This window comes from Urocitellus parryii, chromosome 3 (genome assembly GCF_045843805.1).
Source record: "Urocitellus parryii isolate mUroPar1 chromosome 3, mUroPar1.hap1, whole genome shotgun sequence".
Taxonomy (NCBI): domain Eukaryota; kingdom Metazoa; phylum Chordata; class Mammalia; order Rodentia; family Sciuridae; genus Urocitellus; species Urocitellus parryii.
The window spans coordinates 203226125-203243685 of NC_135533.1; the positions used below are offsets into that span (position 1 = coordinate 203226125).

General features: G+C 47.2%; 1 protein-coding gene across 10 annotated transcripts in view; it reads right to left on the minus strand.

Moving 5' to 3' along the window:
• Gatad2a (GATA zinc finger domain containing 2A) overlaps window positions 1–17561 on the minus strand; it is a 112991-nt gene that overhangs the window by 6917 nt on the left and 88513 nt on the right. For all 10 annotated transcript variants that reach the window (XM_077796315.1, XM_026389942.2, XM_077796309.1 and 7 more), the window contains 6 exons: window positions 6451–6583; window positions 6209–6340; window positions 4978–5067; window positions 4193–4324; window positions 3865–4032; window positions 1937–2216 (listed from right to left, as the gene is read on the minus strand). In XM_077796315.1, the coding sequence (XP_077652441.1) occupies window positions 1937–2216; window positions 3865–4032; window positions 4193–4324; window positions 4978–5067; window positions 6209–6340; window positions 6451–6583 (935 nt within the window). The remainder of the gene's footprint in view (window positions 1–1936; window positions 2217–3864; window positions 4033–4192; window positions 4325–4977; window positions 5068–6208; window positions 6341–6450; window positions 6584–17561) is intronic.

Consider the following 17561-nt stretch of genomic DNA (forward strand, 5'->3'; position numbering starts at 1 on the left):
GTGCCTTGTGGGTATTAAAGGCTGTGCATTAAAGGGGAGGGGACTTATCCTAGGAAGGAAGCTGAGGCCAAGAAAGGACCCAAGTGATCTCCAGATCACAATGTAGATTAGTGGCAGAGCCAGGACTTGAACCCCAAGATAGGCCTTAGAGCCTGGGCTGCACTGTTTGGCCATGAGAATAAAGTACTCAAAGAGAGCAGAAGGTGGCAAATGTTCTGGGTCCTTGGTCCCTTTCATCTGGAGATAGGAACAATGTCTCTTTGGCTGGCCATAAGGAGAGTCATTGGCATCTGCTCAGGTGCAGGATAAGTATTCTCATTTGCTTTTTGTTCCTACCTTCATGGTGTTCAGCTCTTGGGGCTTAAATATTACTTGGTCACTATAGGCCACAGCACAAGACCAGGGGACAGCTGGGGACTGATGCTAAGAAACCCGCAGGTTTTCCTTTCCTGCTTGGCCTGGCCTTCCATAGCCCTGAGCACTGAGACATTTTGTGGGGCCCATCTCTGGGGAGGCCCCTGTCCAACAAAGCAGATGGGATGTCACTTGTCCAAGCTGCCTGTGCCCAGAGTCTGCCTCAGGGCCCCTGTTCTAGCCCATGACTGCATTTCACAGGGACTGACAATAACAGCACATCTTGCACACATCCAATCCCAGAGGAGGATGTGACACTTGTTTCCCAGACAGCTGCAGACAGTGTGACCAGTACCAGGTGAGACGCCAGGCAAAGCTGTGCTGAGCTGCCAGACCTGGGGGCTCTGAGAGGTGTCATGGGATGCTTTCAGGAAGAATCCAAGAGTTAGGTCCTATTTTGGGCAATGATAGAGGGAGACTGGCCCCTCATGACAGAAGAGCCACTTGCATAGGCAGTGGCACAGTAGGCAGGTACCACAGTCCTGAGGGGCCTCCGGCCCACCCTGGTACCCCAGCAGCCTTTTTGTTATAGAGCACCTCAGCAGCAGTGTTTTTGCCAACACTTCCTTGTTGCAAAGGGCCCCAAACACAAACCAGATTGTGCCAGAGCCCTCAATTCTCTGACAATACATCCCCTCAGTCTCTCTGGTAACAAACAAGACCATCTTAAAAAGGATGTTGCCTAGCCAAGGGGCCTGGTCCAGTCTCCTACGAAGCAAATTCCCAGATGACTGCACTATTCTGGGGTTGTCAGTGGGCTCAGAGACCCTGGGCACAATTATTCTTCAGGAGCCTGGGGAGTGAGAATGCACCCTCCTCATGCCCCAACAAAGTGGTGGGCATTGGAGGACCACAGTTCTGTTGCCCACACATCCTTTTTTATCTCTGCATCCCAAGTCTGCTGAGGGGGGCCAGTACTGGCCTGAGCTGAGAAACCAGTGGTAAAGCATCTGAGACTTCTGGGCCCTGACCCAGTATGCCTCCTCCTCTTCTCAAAGCATATGATGTGATCACTTGGAGAAAGAACTGAGGCTCACTGCCCTTTGACCTCACCACCAACTCCATCTCAGGACATAAACGTCAGTCTGTCTGAAGAAACAGGTTCCCAGAAGGCCAACTTTGTGACCCACCTCCTTCCAGAAGTCTCCAAGGCCGTTTCTGATAACAACCCTGCAGGCATCCTTTTCACACTGTCCCCAAAAAGGGTAATGAAGCGAGCCTGGTCCAGGCAGTCGTGTCCCTCCTCCTGCTTAGGGACCGAAAGAACTCAAGCCCATGCTTGCCCAAGGGTCCTGCTTAAGCCTGCCAGCCTCCCACAGATGCCTACCCTTCACCCCTGCCCCTTCTGTCCCAGGGCCACTGATGGTAGTTCCCTGGACCAGGGCCTCCCAAGTCCCAGTTCTCAGAGGTCCCAACAGGAGAACAGTGTTCCCTTCCATAGCAGAACTGACAATAAATGGTGTCACATGGTAGAGGCTCCAGTGCCTTCAGCAGCAAGCTGAAACCAGCCATGGCTGCTTACCTTGTGTCTCCAGTAGGTTCTGCACCACCTCCTCCAGGCCAACAAGGTAGATGAACTCATTGTTGGCAGCACTGGGCAGGAAATTCATCTCTGGGGCTGGGGGTTTGGGTGGGGGGATCTCCAGCAGTGTCTTCTCTAGTTGTTTGCGTAGTGCAAGCTTGGCGGCCGCCTGCCGGCTGGCTGGAGACTCACCAGAAGTAACCACAGAAGCCACACTGGTAGGGGTGGAGTTGGCCTGAGCGGAGGCAGCTGTTGTCCCCTTCAGTGATGCTGGGGTGGGCTTTGGGAAGACAACCACCAGGTCAGTGTGCCCAACTAGAGGCAGGCTTCCACAGTCTCCCTGCAGTACCAACATCAGTTGCACTTGACTTAAAGTAAATCTGAGCACTAGGGGTGTGGCTTAGAGGCAGAGCACTTGCCTAGCATGTCCAAGGCTCTTAATTCCACAGCCAGCACCCACATCCCAAATCAAAAAACCTCAGTAAATCTGTCTTAGCGGTTCATGGAAGTCAATGAACCATAGGTAAAGGTGCCTGAAATGAACAGCCCTAGGAGGCAAGTGATAGTCTAAACATGCTCATGGAGGCTTAGTGGACATCCAATACACGGCACACCATTAAAACTGATACTTTGCCTAATAAGGACACCCACAAGACCACCACAACCAAGACAGGTCTCAGAGGAGGTATGATAGGGGCTGCTTATCCCATGAACATATGCTGGTGCTTATCTGGAGTGCTAATGCTCTAGTCAGTTCTGAATCCTTATTGGTGTTATAAGGGAAAGCAGCTCCAGGGCCCAGCCTGACCCTTCACCCTCCCCCTTTTCCCCCATCCTCACTGCTCCTGTACTAGGTTATTGTCCTCATCTGGATCACAGTGGTTGCCCCTTCGTGGTCTCCACCTGCCCCACAACTGCTCACCCCAAAATCCAGAGTTAATTATACCAGTGCCCTTAGCCAGACCCCCTCCTCCAGTCCAGCTGGCAGCAGACTCCAACAATGGGGCCGCCTCTGCCCAACCTTACAGTGCACTGAGGACAGGAGACAGGATAAAAGTTTATGGGTAGGTTAAATGGCTTGCCTAGGTCAGTCTTTTGCTGTGCCCAGGAGACCCCTGAGTAGAAATAGGACTGGTCATCATCTCTGCACTTGAACTCAACCTTAACAAAGGCAGGTCCACTGCCCAAAACTGCCAGCCTTGCTCTTGTCTAAGGAAGGCGGGCAAAAAGGAACCTTGTCAAAGAAGGAAGAAAGGATGAACATGCTTGTCAGCAAAAGCCCCTGCAGACCCAGTAATTTTGTGCGTCAGGCAAGGCTCTTGCTTCTAGCCTGCCCGCCTCCCAGTCCTTCTCTTCCCATCCTGCTACCCAGTGGGTGGGGACAGATCCTTCCCATCTCAGAGGCTCTGTACAGAGGTGAAAGGACGAGTGGCTAAGAATAGAAGCACTGGTGCTTTGAGAACATCTGCAGACGTGCTCTCCTCATACCCGTGCTTGAGGACACAAGTCAGCTCGATTGCGCCTTGGGCAGAGAGCCCTTGAGGGCTCTGGTGCCCCCCCAGACTGTCTCTAGATCCATCTCCCATCTCACTTAACCCTCAAATCCTAGCGTCTCCCATGTGTTACCAGAACATGGATCAGGACAGCAGACCCCACTCATTTTAGCCTGGTTTTCACTGGTCCCATCCTTGCCTTCTCAGCAGCAATCCACCTTTGCTAGATGGCAGATCTGCCCATAAGCTTCATATCCCTATGGCCTGAGAAACTCGGGTTGGAACCCCTGTGGGAATGTTTAACATACCACCCTTCTTAGAGGAAGCACACAGGCCATATTCCATAACCCTGGGAGACATATTGGTACCCTAGGACCAACTGGGAGCCTTTGGGAGAATACACACACCCTTTCCAGCCTTGGAACAGACCCTCACCTGTGGGAGGTTGACAAGTAGACCGGTGTTGGGGACGTTGGCGACACGGATGAGTCCCTGCTGGATGATTCTCTGTCCCTGAATTTGCACACTGGGCACAGAGGCCCGGGGTGCCAGAAGGAGAGGCGGTGGCCCCGTGGTGGAATGTTGTCGGATGTTGTGGATTTGCTGTTGGGTTAGGGAGGACAAAAACTAAGAACAATAGAGGGAGGCACAAGGAATAAGTGGGCACCACAGCCCCAGCCTTAAGACCAGAAAGAGTCTTCCTCTGGAGGTGGTGGTCAGTTGCTGGGGCTGCCAAGCTCCCAAACTTTGTGGCCCTCCTCACCTGAGCCCCCCTGACGAGTGGGGGCATGACGACCTGTGAGCTTGCCTGCGGTCCCAGCTTAGAAGACACTTGCTGACCGCCACGGACCAGGGGTGGCGGGATGACACTGCCAGGCATTCGAGTTGAAGAGGTCTGTCAATGACACCAATGTCCACATTTATGTGGCCTTTTATCTTTTAGAAAACTGATTTATTGTTTTTGTAAAAGAACGCAATTTTTTTTTAATGCAGAACAATGAAAACACGAAAAATGAGCTAAAACACATATTTATGTTAAATGCATACTCCCACAAGAGCCATGGAAACCTGGGCTCACACAGGAATGAGTTAGAACAATGTAGTAACACACTGCCCCACATGTGCCCCCAACAGAGAGCACGTCAGATGAGGTGAGCACCACCTGTTTGAGGGAGGGCAGAAAAAGCCCTTTTAGCCCTGTGTCTGGAGTTAGTTCAGGCTGTGCAGGATTGCAGGCCACCCTTGGGAGAACTTGGTTCTTGTTCCAGTCTTGCTTAAGATGGTCACTTGGGGGCCCTCCCACTGTTGACTGTGGTTTTGTCTGTGACATCAATAGTAGCCTGGTTCGGGGAACATATGCATGCCCCCCGCCCTTTCCCCTGGGCTATTGGCTGAATGTCTCACTCGAGCCTTTTCAGAAGGAACAGGCAGCCTCTGCTTCTGTAGGACCCGGGATCAGAGCTTCTCAGGAGCCTGATGGGCCTGTTCCAGACTACAGACAGCAGTACTGCAAGATGGGCATAATCAAGACACAAGGGGGACACTGACCTGAAGTGATGTCTTGCCAACAGGAAGGTTCTGGGTGCCTCGCACGAGTGGGGGAGGGGTAGTCACAGTGCTCCCAGTGGAGCCCGTGGGCTGCAAGAGAAAGAAATAGAGGAGATTGGAGGTAGAAAACAGGGATAACGTCAGCCCCTTTCTCTCACTACAGAGTCACCAACATGCTGTTAAGACTGAGAGGAGAGGATTGATTTCCTTCCTCCTCCAAGAACACCAGGCTTTCAACCTGAAAGTGGTCCTGTCTGTACCAAGAGTTGGCCCATTCTATATGAGCCAAGGAGAGATTCTGCTGTAACCTCTCAGCATACTTCCCAGTTGTTTCCTGACTACTCCCACATGGGGTCCAGGCACCGGCTCTGGGCTACACGGGATGGGCGTAGCAGCTGAGATAAAGGGCCCTGGGCCTAGACAGTTTAATCCCAACCTTAGTGAGAAAATGCTGGGCATGAACATTTTTTACTTGATTTTACTTGATTAACTCTATTTATTGGAGTGAAGGGGTGGGTGCTGGGGATGGAACCCAGGGCTTCACATATGCTAGGCAGACACCCAATCACTAAACCACACCAGCAGACCATCTGAATGTTGTCTAAAACTACATATTCCCCTAGAGAAGGGAGAGCAACAGACTTGATTTGCTTGACCGAGTCTTTAGTAATAGATGCTCTACTTGTTAAACTTCACAAAAGTGGGCTGGGGATGTGGCTCAAGCGGTAGCGCATTCGCCTGGCATGCGTGCGGCCCGGGTTCAATCCTCAGCACCACATACCAACAAAGATGTTGTGTCCACCGAGAACTAAAAAATAAATATTAAAAATTCTCTCTCTCTCTTTAAAAAAAAAAAAAAAAACTTCACAAAAGTGACAGAAGTTTTTGGAAATGAGCTCAGGATAGACCTCTAGACTCAGAACTGTGCTTCTAGCAGCACCAGAGACAACCATTTCCTAGACATGTTCAGTCTAAGAGAAGTGAGTTTTACATAATCAGATGAAATTATTTTGATATCTTCTTACTTGGACATCTTTCTAGCTAAATTCAAAATGCACACTTGAGTTTGCAAATGTCTGTTTGGACCTGCCCTACATTTCTGGGAGGAAACCCTAACCCTCTGACCAGCCTTTTCAGTCTCCAGCACTCTGAGGAGGGGGTTGTCAAGGTAAGATAGTGGCTGATGGCCCCTGGTTCTGAAAACAGCTCCCAGAGTCCCAGAAGCACATACCTTCTGGGTGGTAGCTTCTTTTTGTATTTGACTCTGCCGCAACTTTTTCAACAATACAAGCTTTGCTTCTTCTAATCTTAGCTCTTCTTTTAGCTGCTTGATCATCCTTTCTCGTTCTTCAGGACTACTTTTCTGAAAGGGTATGAGAATGAGGGTTGAGAGAGGGTCCTCAGCAGGGATGAGTGTAGCTGGGGCTGCAGTGGTAGTGTGAACAGAGGAGGCCCTCCCACCACCAAACTCACCAGGAGAGCCTCAGTGCTGGTCTCCTTCAAGGCCATCTTGGTCAGTCCATTCACCCTAGGGCTTGAAGGTTGCTCATTGTCAGAGAGCACAATCACATCGGGGGAGGGTGGTCTCCTTTCAGACTTCATGTCACTGGGAGCAGAGACAAAGGGTGATTAACAGAGCAGCAAACAAGACACACACAACAAGAAAGTAAGAAAGTGAAAAGCATGTCAATTTGGCCAGACCTCCCTGCTCCTGTCTCTGCCACATGGTCAGCTCTTTCCTTCAGTGTACCCTAAGGCCCATCTGGTGCCAAGGCACCCAGGCCATCCTCTCTCCATGTATCACAGGGCACTCAAATCTGCCAATTCATAGCTAGGCCCCTTAACCCCTGCCTCCAAGTCCCCTGGGCTGAGGGTGTATGTGCTCCCAAGTCTAACATGGACATTTTGGAAAATGCTGTGGCTCTTTCTTTTACCAGGTGGCCTGGTTTTGGATAAAACATTTGGCTTCAGGTCCGAGGGCCCCAGCTCAGTCTCAGTTGATTAGGCTCCTGAGTACTAGGCAGGATGGGATGCCTATGCCTCGAAAACCAGAGGCTGCCATCTGTCTAATTGAAAACTAACGGATGGGGAGGAAGCTCAGCTCTTCATGAACCATTCTTTCTTCTCTGCTCAACTTTTCTTTCAGACATACTAATGACCTCATACCTAACAGTCCATCTGCCTCTAGAAAACAGAAGCTCTTTCCACTTCACAAGGCATCCTGAGGCTGCCTGGCAGACAGTCCTTTCTAGGGCATATATGGCAAGTGGCAGCAATGGCCACAGGTTATGAGACCAACAAGAATATCTCCCAGGGCTGGGGATGTGGCTCAAGCGGTAGCGCGCTCGCCTGGCGTGCGTGCGGCCCGGGTTCGATCCTCAGCACCACATACCAACAAAGATGTTGTGTCCGCCGAGAACTAAAAAATAAATATTGAAAATTCTCTCGCTCTCTCTCCTTCTCTCTCTCCTCTCTCACTCTCTCTTAAAAAAAAGGGGGGGGGAAGCAGGAACCCTTGAAAAATGAATATCTGTTGAAATGGCCCTCATTCTCTCTTGTGTTCCTTACTTTAAAAAAAAAAAAAAAAAAAAAAAAGGAATATCTCCCAAAGATCCAGATACTCTCCACCCCACCTGATGTATTCACAAACTAGTTTATTTATGACCTCCCCCATGCTCTAATACTGTATAGACTTTCCTACAGATGACAGGGCCACCCTGTGATATCCTGTCACCCTCTGAACTCAACCCTGACCACCCCACAAGTCCCACTTCAAACTGCATTATAAAATGCTCTGATTACTTTTGTCCACAACCCCTTTGCTTTCTAATAAAAGTGCTTTCCTCCTTGCAATGGTCCATTTTGGGAGCTTACTTTTACTTGTGAACTTGACCTTGGTTCTGTTCCCCCTCTTCTCATTGATGACTCATGGCATCTCCCTACAAGCTGGGCAGTGTCAGGGGGTGACAGGGAAGCCCTCATAGCTTTCTTATTTTGTCAGGATACAGTCACAAATATCCAAGTATATGACTGTGAACAAATGCTGTTACATATCAGAATCCAACAACAGTAAGTTTCCATTCTATACTAACTTTGAGCCAGGCTCAGAACTAAGAACCCCACTGCACAATATACCGTTTAACCCATGTGGGACCATATCAGTGTCTGGGATTTTTCCCTTTTCTGTGAAGGATTATTTAGGATGTTCACTCACATTTGATGCTATTAAAGCCATAGGGCTGAGTATGTGCTTTGGTGTCACTGATATGGCACATGGGGGAGAGGGGAGCCACTCCCAGAAACAACACTTTGCTCCCAAATCAAGCAGCTACATTTGCTAATGACTGACACACTGCCAATTTTCCCCTGAAGATGCTTAGTATTTGGGTTGAAGGAATCAAATTCTTGGTTTTGTGTCAAGAAAAGCTGCTGAAAACACAAACATGTACACTAGGTGGCACTGTGACCCAGGGAATAAACTTGGATAAAGTTAACTGGAAGTCACAGCTCAAAGTTGTCCCTGCTTTTTCCACTAGACCTCAGCAGAGTAAGGAGACAGTCACTAGGATGCAGAGCTTCACACTACTTTAAGAGCACAAAGAACACTTCCCACCATTCCTGAGGAAGCTGCATCTTCAGGAAGGGCATGCACAGAGTACCAGAGGATCAGGCTTTACCACCAATTCCCTAGATTCACCAAATGTCTACTTTGGAGCTGCCTTCATTGCTCTTTTCGGGCTCTCCTTGTTTCACAAGTCGGAGCTCTGTGACAGCTGCACCTGAACACTAGTCCTGTCCCTGATCTGACAACCAGCATGGTTGCTGACTGGACTGCCACAGAAATAAGAGGAGTTGGCCAATTCAGTATACAGTCTCTGAGCATGGGGTTCTCATCTAGACATTCAGATGTCTAGAAATGGGTAGTTTATAAATGACCAAGGATATTTATTAAAGTCTCACCCAAACCACCTCCAGATCTGTGCTATCTCTTCTCACTGACACCACCAATGATCAACTTTCAAGGTGACCTGATGGCTCCAATTCCATGCTCTCTGGATGTGCACACAGGTGAATGCGTCCAAGGTGAATGGATCTGTGGCCCCAGCAGAGAGCTACAACTTCTGGTCTCTGTTCAGATGGGCTCCCAGGTGAACTGAGGAGCAGTCTAGGTGGCAGACACACTTCCTGGAAACACACAGGCTGAAAACAGCTGATCTCTAGGGGTTTATCACTTTTCATTATCTTACAGAGAGAGGGGTATGCACTTCTTTCAAAGATGAGATATCTACTAAAACTTGAATTTGCATGAGGAAAGAGGGCAGGGCTAGAGACAGAGGCCACTAAGCAGCTGAAGCTTCCTGAGAGGGCCACCCTGACCTCAGTGCTCCCAGGCCCCATCTTGGCTTGAGACTAATCAATAACTCATCCAAGAGATGATGTCATCACCCATCAATGATCACTCTGCATCCTAGCAGCCAGCAGGGAGTGAACTTCCTGTATGCTAATCAGGCCACCAAAAAATCATGTGACAAAGGCATTTCCCTCCTTGGTCACATGACCCTTTAACAGTGCCTTCCAACGTGAAAACCATGGCAACGGGCGGTTCCAACCGGTTTGTGACACACAGCCTTCATTTTGAGACGGGAGGTAAGGGTTCAGGTGCTGTCAGAAAATGGAGGCGCCAGGCTCACCCCAGGGCCGCAGGCATTTCCTGTCACACCATCCCCCAGGGAACTCTGAATGTGTCCTGAGCACCAGGTTATCATCTGCAAGCAGAGTGGGCCACTTGCCCCTCTACTTTCCAAGATGAAAAACTTTCCTAAGCTCAAAATTTTAAAGAAAGGGCTTCAAGATGCTGAGTACCTTTCTGGAGAGTTCTTAATTAAAAAAAAAAAAAAAAAAAGTGGCTCAAAATAATTGCAGGCATTATTTCGGAGTTTTTTGTTTTTTTTTTTAATTTTTTATTTATTTATTTTTGTTGTTTTTAATTATAAAAACCACTTAAGGTCAGGAGAATAAAAGCTGAGGAAATTTAGCCCACTATACTGCTTTTATCCATGGCAGTTCTCTCAGGCATCAACTTTATTTGGAAGATATTTCAGGGCAAATCCAATAAGCCCATCCTGCCTGCCCATCTTGAGAATGTTTATGTAAAATACAGTGATCAAAAGAGATTTTACATGACCTACAAAAATCTTTGGAAACAGGCCAGGCTGTTATAGGTATAAATGTCTTACCACAAGCCAGCAATTTTGTTACCTACCAGGAACTTTAGCAGAGTTTCCTGGAGGGGAGGCTGGGATTATAAACTTCACATTCCAATTACAATCCTACCCCACCTGCACAAGGCTATCTATTGCTCTTGTCTGATCACCAACCAGAAGCCAGCATGTGGTTAATATTTAGCATCTCCTTGGCCCATGCCAGGGAAGGAGTTTTGTGCAGGGAACAGAGAGAGCCGCCACTGGGGGAGCTTGGACTTCATGGGTCTCCTCTGAACAGAACTAACTACAAGATATCCAGGGAAAGAAAGCATACTTCATCCCTCACATATTCATTTATTCACTCATTCACCATTCATTCACATTCACTCACTTGCTTGGATTTGCTTTTGAAAGTCTGGCTAAGATTCAGGAGTTGCCCTAGGTGGTGGGAAGAAAACTCTAGTAGGGCTGTCAAGCCAAGGTAGCGGTCATGGTTTGGGCAAGTCAGAAATAATGGTCAAAGACATAAACACAGTAAGATCTACTCTAGACACATCTTACTCCAACAACAATAAGTCAAAGAAGAAGAAAACTTTGAAACTACAAACAGCCTTGGCTTATGAAGCAGGTAAGTATGGCTTCTCCAGAGCTTATGGAAACATAGAACCTTGTGATCTGGGGCCTGGTTGATCAAAGTCCGCATTTTTTTTTTTTTTTTGCAGGGGGGTGTGACAGAATCTCACTGTGTTGCCCAGGATGACCTCAAGTGATCCTCCTGTCTCCAGAGTAGTGAGAACTACAGGCACACATCACCACGGCTGGCTCAGGTTGTACACTTCTGTAAATGCTTGCCTTGGATTCCTCTAGTCGTTCTCCCACACAGGCAGAACTGCTCACACCATCTCTCAAGGCCACACTGATTCATCCTAGCACCCATGTACCCCAAGTTCCTATCCACCAAATCCAGAACCTATGTCCCACACTGTTCAACTCAGTGACACCCTTCTCAAAATAAAAAATAAGGGCTGGGAACATAGCTCAGCAATATAGCTCCCCTGGATTAAATCACCAGTACCCCCGTAAAAGAGGCAATAGTAATAGGGCTGTTCACTCTGAGGGCAAATGCTTACCCAGGAACCCTTTTACCAGTGCAGAGGAAATCTCCTGTGGCCATGCCCATTCCCACCTAGAAGGAGCTATCTGCGTGTAGTCATTCCAGGATTCTCACAAGGCAGGACTGGAGCATCCTAACATCAGGTCCTGTACTGCCTCTGTAGAGCCAGCAGGATCATGTCTCAGGGGCGCCAGATAGGCCTGTAGGCAGCCCTGAAAACTCAGTGGCAATACCAGACTCCTGAAAAGCCTCAAGAGATTTCAAGGAGTAGAGTCCAACCACAGTGCCCCTCAAGGAGAAGTTTCTAGTCTCAGAGTGATCTTCTGGATCAGAACTGAGAGCTTCCTAGGGTCCCCAATTCCCAAGGCTAGGGAGACAAGGGTAGCAAACAGACTTCCTTGCAGACCCTCCTGGGCAGAGACTACAGAACCTACTAAATCTTTGCAAGTGGGTGCCCAGAGAGCTTTTCAAGGAGAATAAGTGAGCCTGGCCCAGAGCAGACAGCCTTGAGGGCAGGGATTGGGCCTACTGTGTGTGCTGCGGTAGCTAGGACTGGCAGTGCTGGCAAGCAAGGGCCCTGGAGAAGGGTTCCAGGATGAGGCCTATGAGTTCAGGAAGGACACAGCAACCCATTTAGGACTGAAAATCTCACACATGTAGGAGGCTACTTTCCACATGCACACAGATGCTGAGTTGCTAAAGGAAGTCTAAATCCATTTTATAGGATTTTTGAATTCTGTATCATTATGTCTTTTAAAGCAACAGATTCTGAAGCCCAACCTCTATCCTATGAGTCTAGGCACTTAGAAGGATATTAATAAAAAGTCCTAATATTCAGGTCAACCTTGACAAAGCCTACCTGCCCATTTCCACAGAGGTCCATGGAGGAGGACAGAAGGTGCTGGCTGAGGGCAGCATGTTGGTTTACTTACAAGCCTCCTACAGTCCCCCTCATTGACCTAGGCTGGCCTTGTGGCTTGATCTCTGAACTAGAGTACAGAAGCTGCTATACTGAAAATTTTCAAGGCAAGGTCACTGAAGCCTGTAGCTTCTGTGTAGGCTTTCATAATACCTGCTCTGGGGGAAGTCCGACTGCCCCAGACAGATATGGTGTAGTACACCCAAAGCCAGCTGAAGGAAAGAGATGGAAATAGGCACAAAGATGGACCAGGCCAGTCAGCCCAACAAGCAGTACCCAGGTGGGTGGAATCAGCCAACCAGCAGAACAGACAGTAGTATGTCAACATTGTTCCTTTAAACCACTAAGCTAATAGGGCTACCAGCCCAGCCCACCCCTGGTGAGCTGATCCACATTCCCAGGACTCTGCTTCCTCCTTCAGATTGTCCCAACAGAGACCAACCATTCTAGACACTACCTTAAGACAAAACGGAGAGGGAAGGCAGGAAAAGAGGTTTGAGCAAGTCACCACCGCACTGAACTTTAAAGTTATCGCCACAAAGGGACCAACAGATCAAGACCTGGAGTGACATAGAACAGCTCTGGGAAGGGTGAGCAGAAGACCAGAGCTATGCAATGAAAAAAATGTGTCCCATGAAAGAGATGGGGAAGACAGAAGGCATCTTGGTGTCAGGCACTGCCTAGAGCAAGATATGAGGGGGCTGGAGATGTGGCTCAAAAGTGGTAATGCGCTCGCCTGGCATGCATGGGGCGCTGGGTTCGATCCTCAGCACCACATAAAAATAAAGATGTTGTGTCCACCGAAACTAAAAATTAAAAACTTCTCTCTCTTAAAAAAAAAAAAAAGATATGAGTCAAAACCAAAAAGAAATTCCATATGCTGCATTCACTGTACCCACTACCACCCAAGAAGCACTTCTAGAAAAGTCCTATGAGAAAAGGGTGGGGTGGGGGGGAGAAGGGAAGAGTCACCACTGGTTCTCCAGGTCAGTCCTACCACTGGGCAAATCTCATTTGACAGGACCTCGCGCACTGGGTGTGTCAACACACAATTGTAAATTATTTCACAGTCACTTGGGCATGGGATAGTTCACTGGAACCCCAGAAGAGTCCATTCTCCTTTCCTAAAGGGTGGCCTTCTTTCAGAGCCACTCAATGTGATTAAAAGGGGAGTTCTACTACCTACGCACACAGGCTGCAACCCAAAGCCAAAGAATATCTTGACTGGAAGAGAACACAGGCAGTGGACATGATGCCTGGTTCTTTCCCAGGGCCCCAGAGTCCACCTGCTTCTCGCCAGCCACAGGCCCCTCTGCAATTCCTTTGCCTTCCATCTTAGCATCCATTACCATAGCTCCAGCCCCGTAACCTGAGATCCTCTTGGCTGGGATGTCAAGAGAAAAACCCAGCATCTGCTCTGTAGGGGTCTGGGAGTCAGAATACATTTTGCTTCTTTGCCACAGAGGCCATAGAGGTGAACAGCTGGGATGAGATTTTTGAAACCCAGCCATCATTTTTCCTGGAGACTTCAGGTCCAACTATCACTCTGGGATTCCATTATGGTAAGCACTGCTATAACTATGGCTGAACATCTCAGGAGAGAGGGAGTGAGCACTGTTTCCTTCCTACCCCCAACTGCAGCCCTGCAGTAGCAAATGGGCCCAGGCCCCCCAGTTGGGCCTAAAGGGTTCCATAAAGCGTCTGCTCTCAGTATCAGCAAAGCCAGGAGGTATACCCCAGCTTGTGCTGGAAGGTCATCTTCCAGGAATGCAACAGGCCCCCAGGAGTCAAATGGCCATACTAGGGAGGCCCAGAGAAGCTCACTGTAACAGGAACTACTTTAGGGACATACACTATGGCTAAGGGCTATAGAGACAAGAGGAAGGCTCCAAAGGCCCACCATCTGCCCCAGGAGGCCAGTGCAGCATAACACTGCCAGTAAATGGTGTAATAGGGAGAGCTAAATTTCTAAGCATGTTCGGCTTAGAAATTCAGGAAGAAGCATTTGATAGAAAAGATCACAATCACAGAGGTGATCCTGTATTTTTTTTATCTGTCTTGATTATGGTAGAGGGGCAGTACCAGGAATTAAACCCAGGTGCACTTAACCACTGAGCCCCATTCCCAGCCCTTTTAATTTTTATTTTTGAGACAGGGTCTCACTAAGTAGCTTAGGGCCTCACTAAGTTGCTGAGGCTGGATTTGAACTTGTGATCCTCCTGAGCTGCTAGGATTACAGTCATATGCCACTGTGCCTAGCTGATCCTGTCATGTATGAGAAATTCATCAACAACATCTGCTAACCCTTTGTGATGGCCACCCACCAAAATGTACCCTTTTTTTTCTGTAATCTTCAACAGCTCCACAATCACCCCCCAGTGAACAGGTAAGGAAGTGGCTCTGGGGGCTCAGGGATTGTTCAAGGTCACAGGGCTGGGACTTAAAAGTATCTTGGGCTCACACTAGAGATTGGGCTGCCATATACACCCTTCACTGTGATGGGCCCTCAAAAATGGAGATGCAGGGGCTGGGGATGTGGCTCAAGTGGTAACGCGCTAGCCTGGCATCCGCGCAGCGTTGGGTTCGATCCTCAGCACCACATACAAATAAAGATGTTGTGTCCGCAGAACATTAAAAAATAAATATTAAAAAATTCTCTCTCTCTAAAAAAAAAAAAAAAAAAAAAAGGAGATGCAGGATTTGACAGGAGGGGGTCCCATGTAAATGTCTGGCTCTGACAGCCATTTTTTCAGGTTACCAAGTACCATTTTTGGAACCAGTTAAAAGCTAATCTTTATTTATACTTGAAGAATCTTAGTAGCTGGCAACATTTGCGTGCTATGTCCTGGAGGTAATATGGAACAGGGATGTGGGCCTCCAACCTGACCAGGAACTTGTTCAGCCATAGCTATAGCAGTGCTTACCATAAGGGAATGCCTGGTTCTTTCCCAGGGCCCCAGAGTCCACTTGCCCCCAGAAAGGATCAGGGGACTCTCAGAAACAGAAACAAGAGGATAGGGTCATGGCACTCAGGAATCTAGGTTCTCAGAGGGCCTGAGCTCAAGGAGCATGAAGGACAAACAGGAGGATGAGACAGCAACTGCAATATCACCAGCATCCCTCCTGTCTCTGGTGCCTGCACATGTGCAGGCCATGGAATTCCTCTAATGAGGCACATGGTGAAACTCCCCAAGCAGAGCAGAGGATGGACTCCTATAACAAATGAACAGAATCACATCTCTTGGGAGAGAGACCAGCTCGCTCGTCAACAAAAAGCAAGAACGAATTTACCTGTATACAAATGAAAACCACAAACAAGAAACAAGCTTTACTTTCCAGCTTGCAATGACCACAAACTTTAGCAGCACATGGAAAGTGCTCACATCCTTTCAGACTTCAGGGTTTACAGTTGCTGAATCCTCACTAGCATCTGGCAAATTCCAACGTGTCCTCCTGGCCCCAGGTCAACTGTGCCCATCCCCAACAGATGATGCCTGTGAGGACCACTAAAGAGCTAAATGCACCTCTGCAGCTTTGAAGGGCTGTGACCCAGTCATCAAACCACAAAAAGGGCTTAGTTTCTTCATTTACAGATAGGATGCCATGAATTGGTTATCATGAAATGTGATTAAATTTCAAACTGAGTATACAACTTTTCAATGTTCTGGAACAAAGGGTGATAAGATGAAGCACTCCTTTTGCATGTTGAATTAGGACAGTACCACGAAAAAACCATGTGTCAGCATTTGTGCTACTTGAAGGAAAGACTGACAGATACACCAAGGAAATTCAGACTTGGGGGTTGGGCAAATATTTCCCCCCAAATGTTCAAGACAAAGCCTGTCACTTCACAAAAAAATCCTGGAGATCAGCAAGTGATCAAGTCCAAGCTTCTAATAGGCAAAGTTTAAAATTTTGGAAAACTAATATTTACTATTCACCATGAGTTAACACCTTCCCAACAGAACAGTGGTGATATGTAGAGATCTGATTGTGATACAACGATGAAATGTGTTTCTGAATCATTTGTGTAACTCCATAAACTAAGTCATATTGACAGTATGCACCTTAGCTATGATGTGATGAGAAGGGAACTTTACCCTTGTGGTCTTTCTCCCTATCTAAGTCAAACCGTGAGAAAAACTTCGTTCTAATGGAGGGATACAGACAGAAAACCTGACCAACACTCGTCAACACTGTCAAGATCATCATAAATAAAGAAAAGTTTGACAAGCTGTCTCAGGCCAGAGGAAACTTAGGAGATATAAGGACTGTAAGGACTAAAATGTCATGGGATCCTGGGACAGAAAAAGGATATTAGGGAAAAACTAAGGAAACCAGAATAAAATGTGAACTTAGTTACTAACAGTCTATGCATATTGATTCACTACTTCTGACAAACGTTTTACAGAAATCTGTTAATAATGGGGAAACTAGGGTGAGGTGGACAAGAATGATCTTTGCAACTTTTCTGTGAATCAAACTATTCTAAAAATTTTTATTTTATTTATTTATTTTGCTTATGAGACTTTGATTTTTATTGATTTAGATTCTAACTAGGAACTGCTTTTTTTCATCAAATAATTTTTAAATAAAATTTTTTGAAGCCTCCATTTCAGTTAATTCTCCTACTAGTTAGTTTCTTTTGATTAAAATGAAATTCACACAACATAAAATTAACCACATTAGCCTGGCATGGTGGCATGTGCCTGCAGTTCTTAAGATTTTATTTTTAAAAATATTTTTCTGTTCAAAATGCAAAAAAGTTCAATGGATTTTAATATAAGCAAGTATAAAAAGCTCACTAATGAAGTCTCGGAGTCTAAGATGCAACTAACTGGTAGAGAACAGCCACTTTTGTTTTGGTTTCACAAAATGGGGGGGAAATCCACAATTATCCAAAATGATAACTGGAAAGCTCCTCTGTTCTGACTGCTTCTCTATGAGCTATTTGTATTTCCCCACCATATGCTTCAACTCTAAGAGCATATCACTAAATGCAAAAGCAGAGAGGAGGATCTAATAGTGGTCTTCTTATTAAGCCAAGTATTCAAGAGATTTGCAAAATGCAGTCACCAATTTATGATGGTTTTACTGATGATTTTTCAAATTTATGATAGTGAGGAATCAATATGCATTCAGTAGAAATTGTACTTGGAATATTGAATTTGGATCTTTTCCTGGGCTAACAATACACAGTATGATGCTCTGGTCTGATGCTGGGCAGAAGCAGTGATTGTAGCTCCAAGCCAGCCAGGCAATTGTGAGAAGCAGCAGCAACACTACAGCATGGTGTTAAGGTGCTCAGGAGGTCAGGCAGATTCTGTGCATTTTCAACTTGTGATAT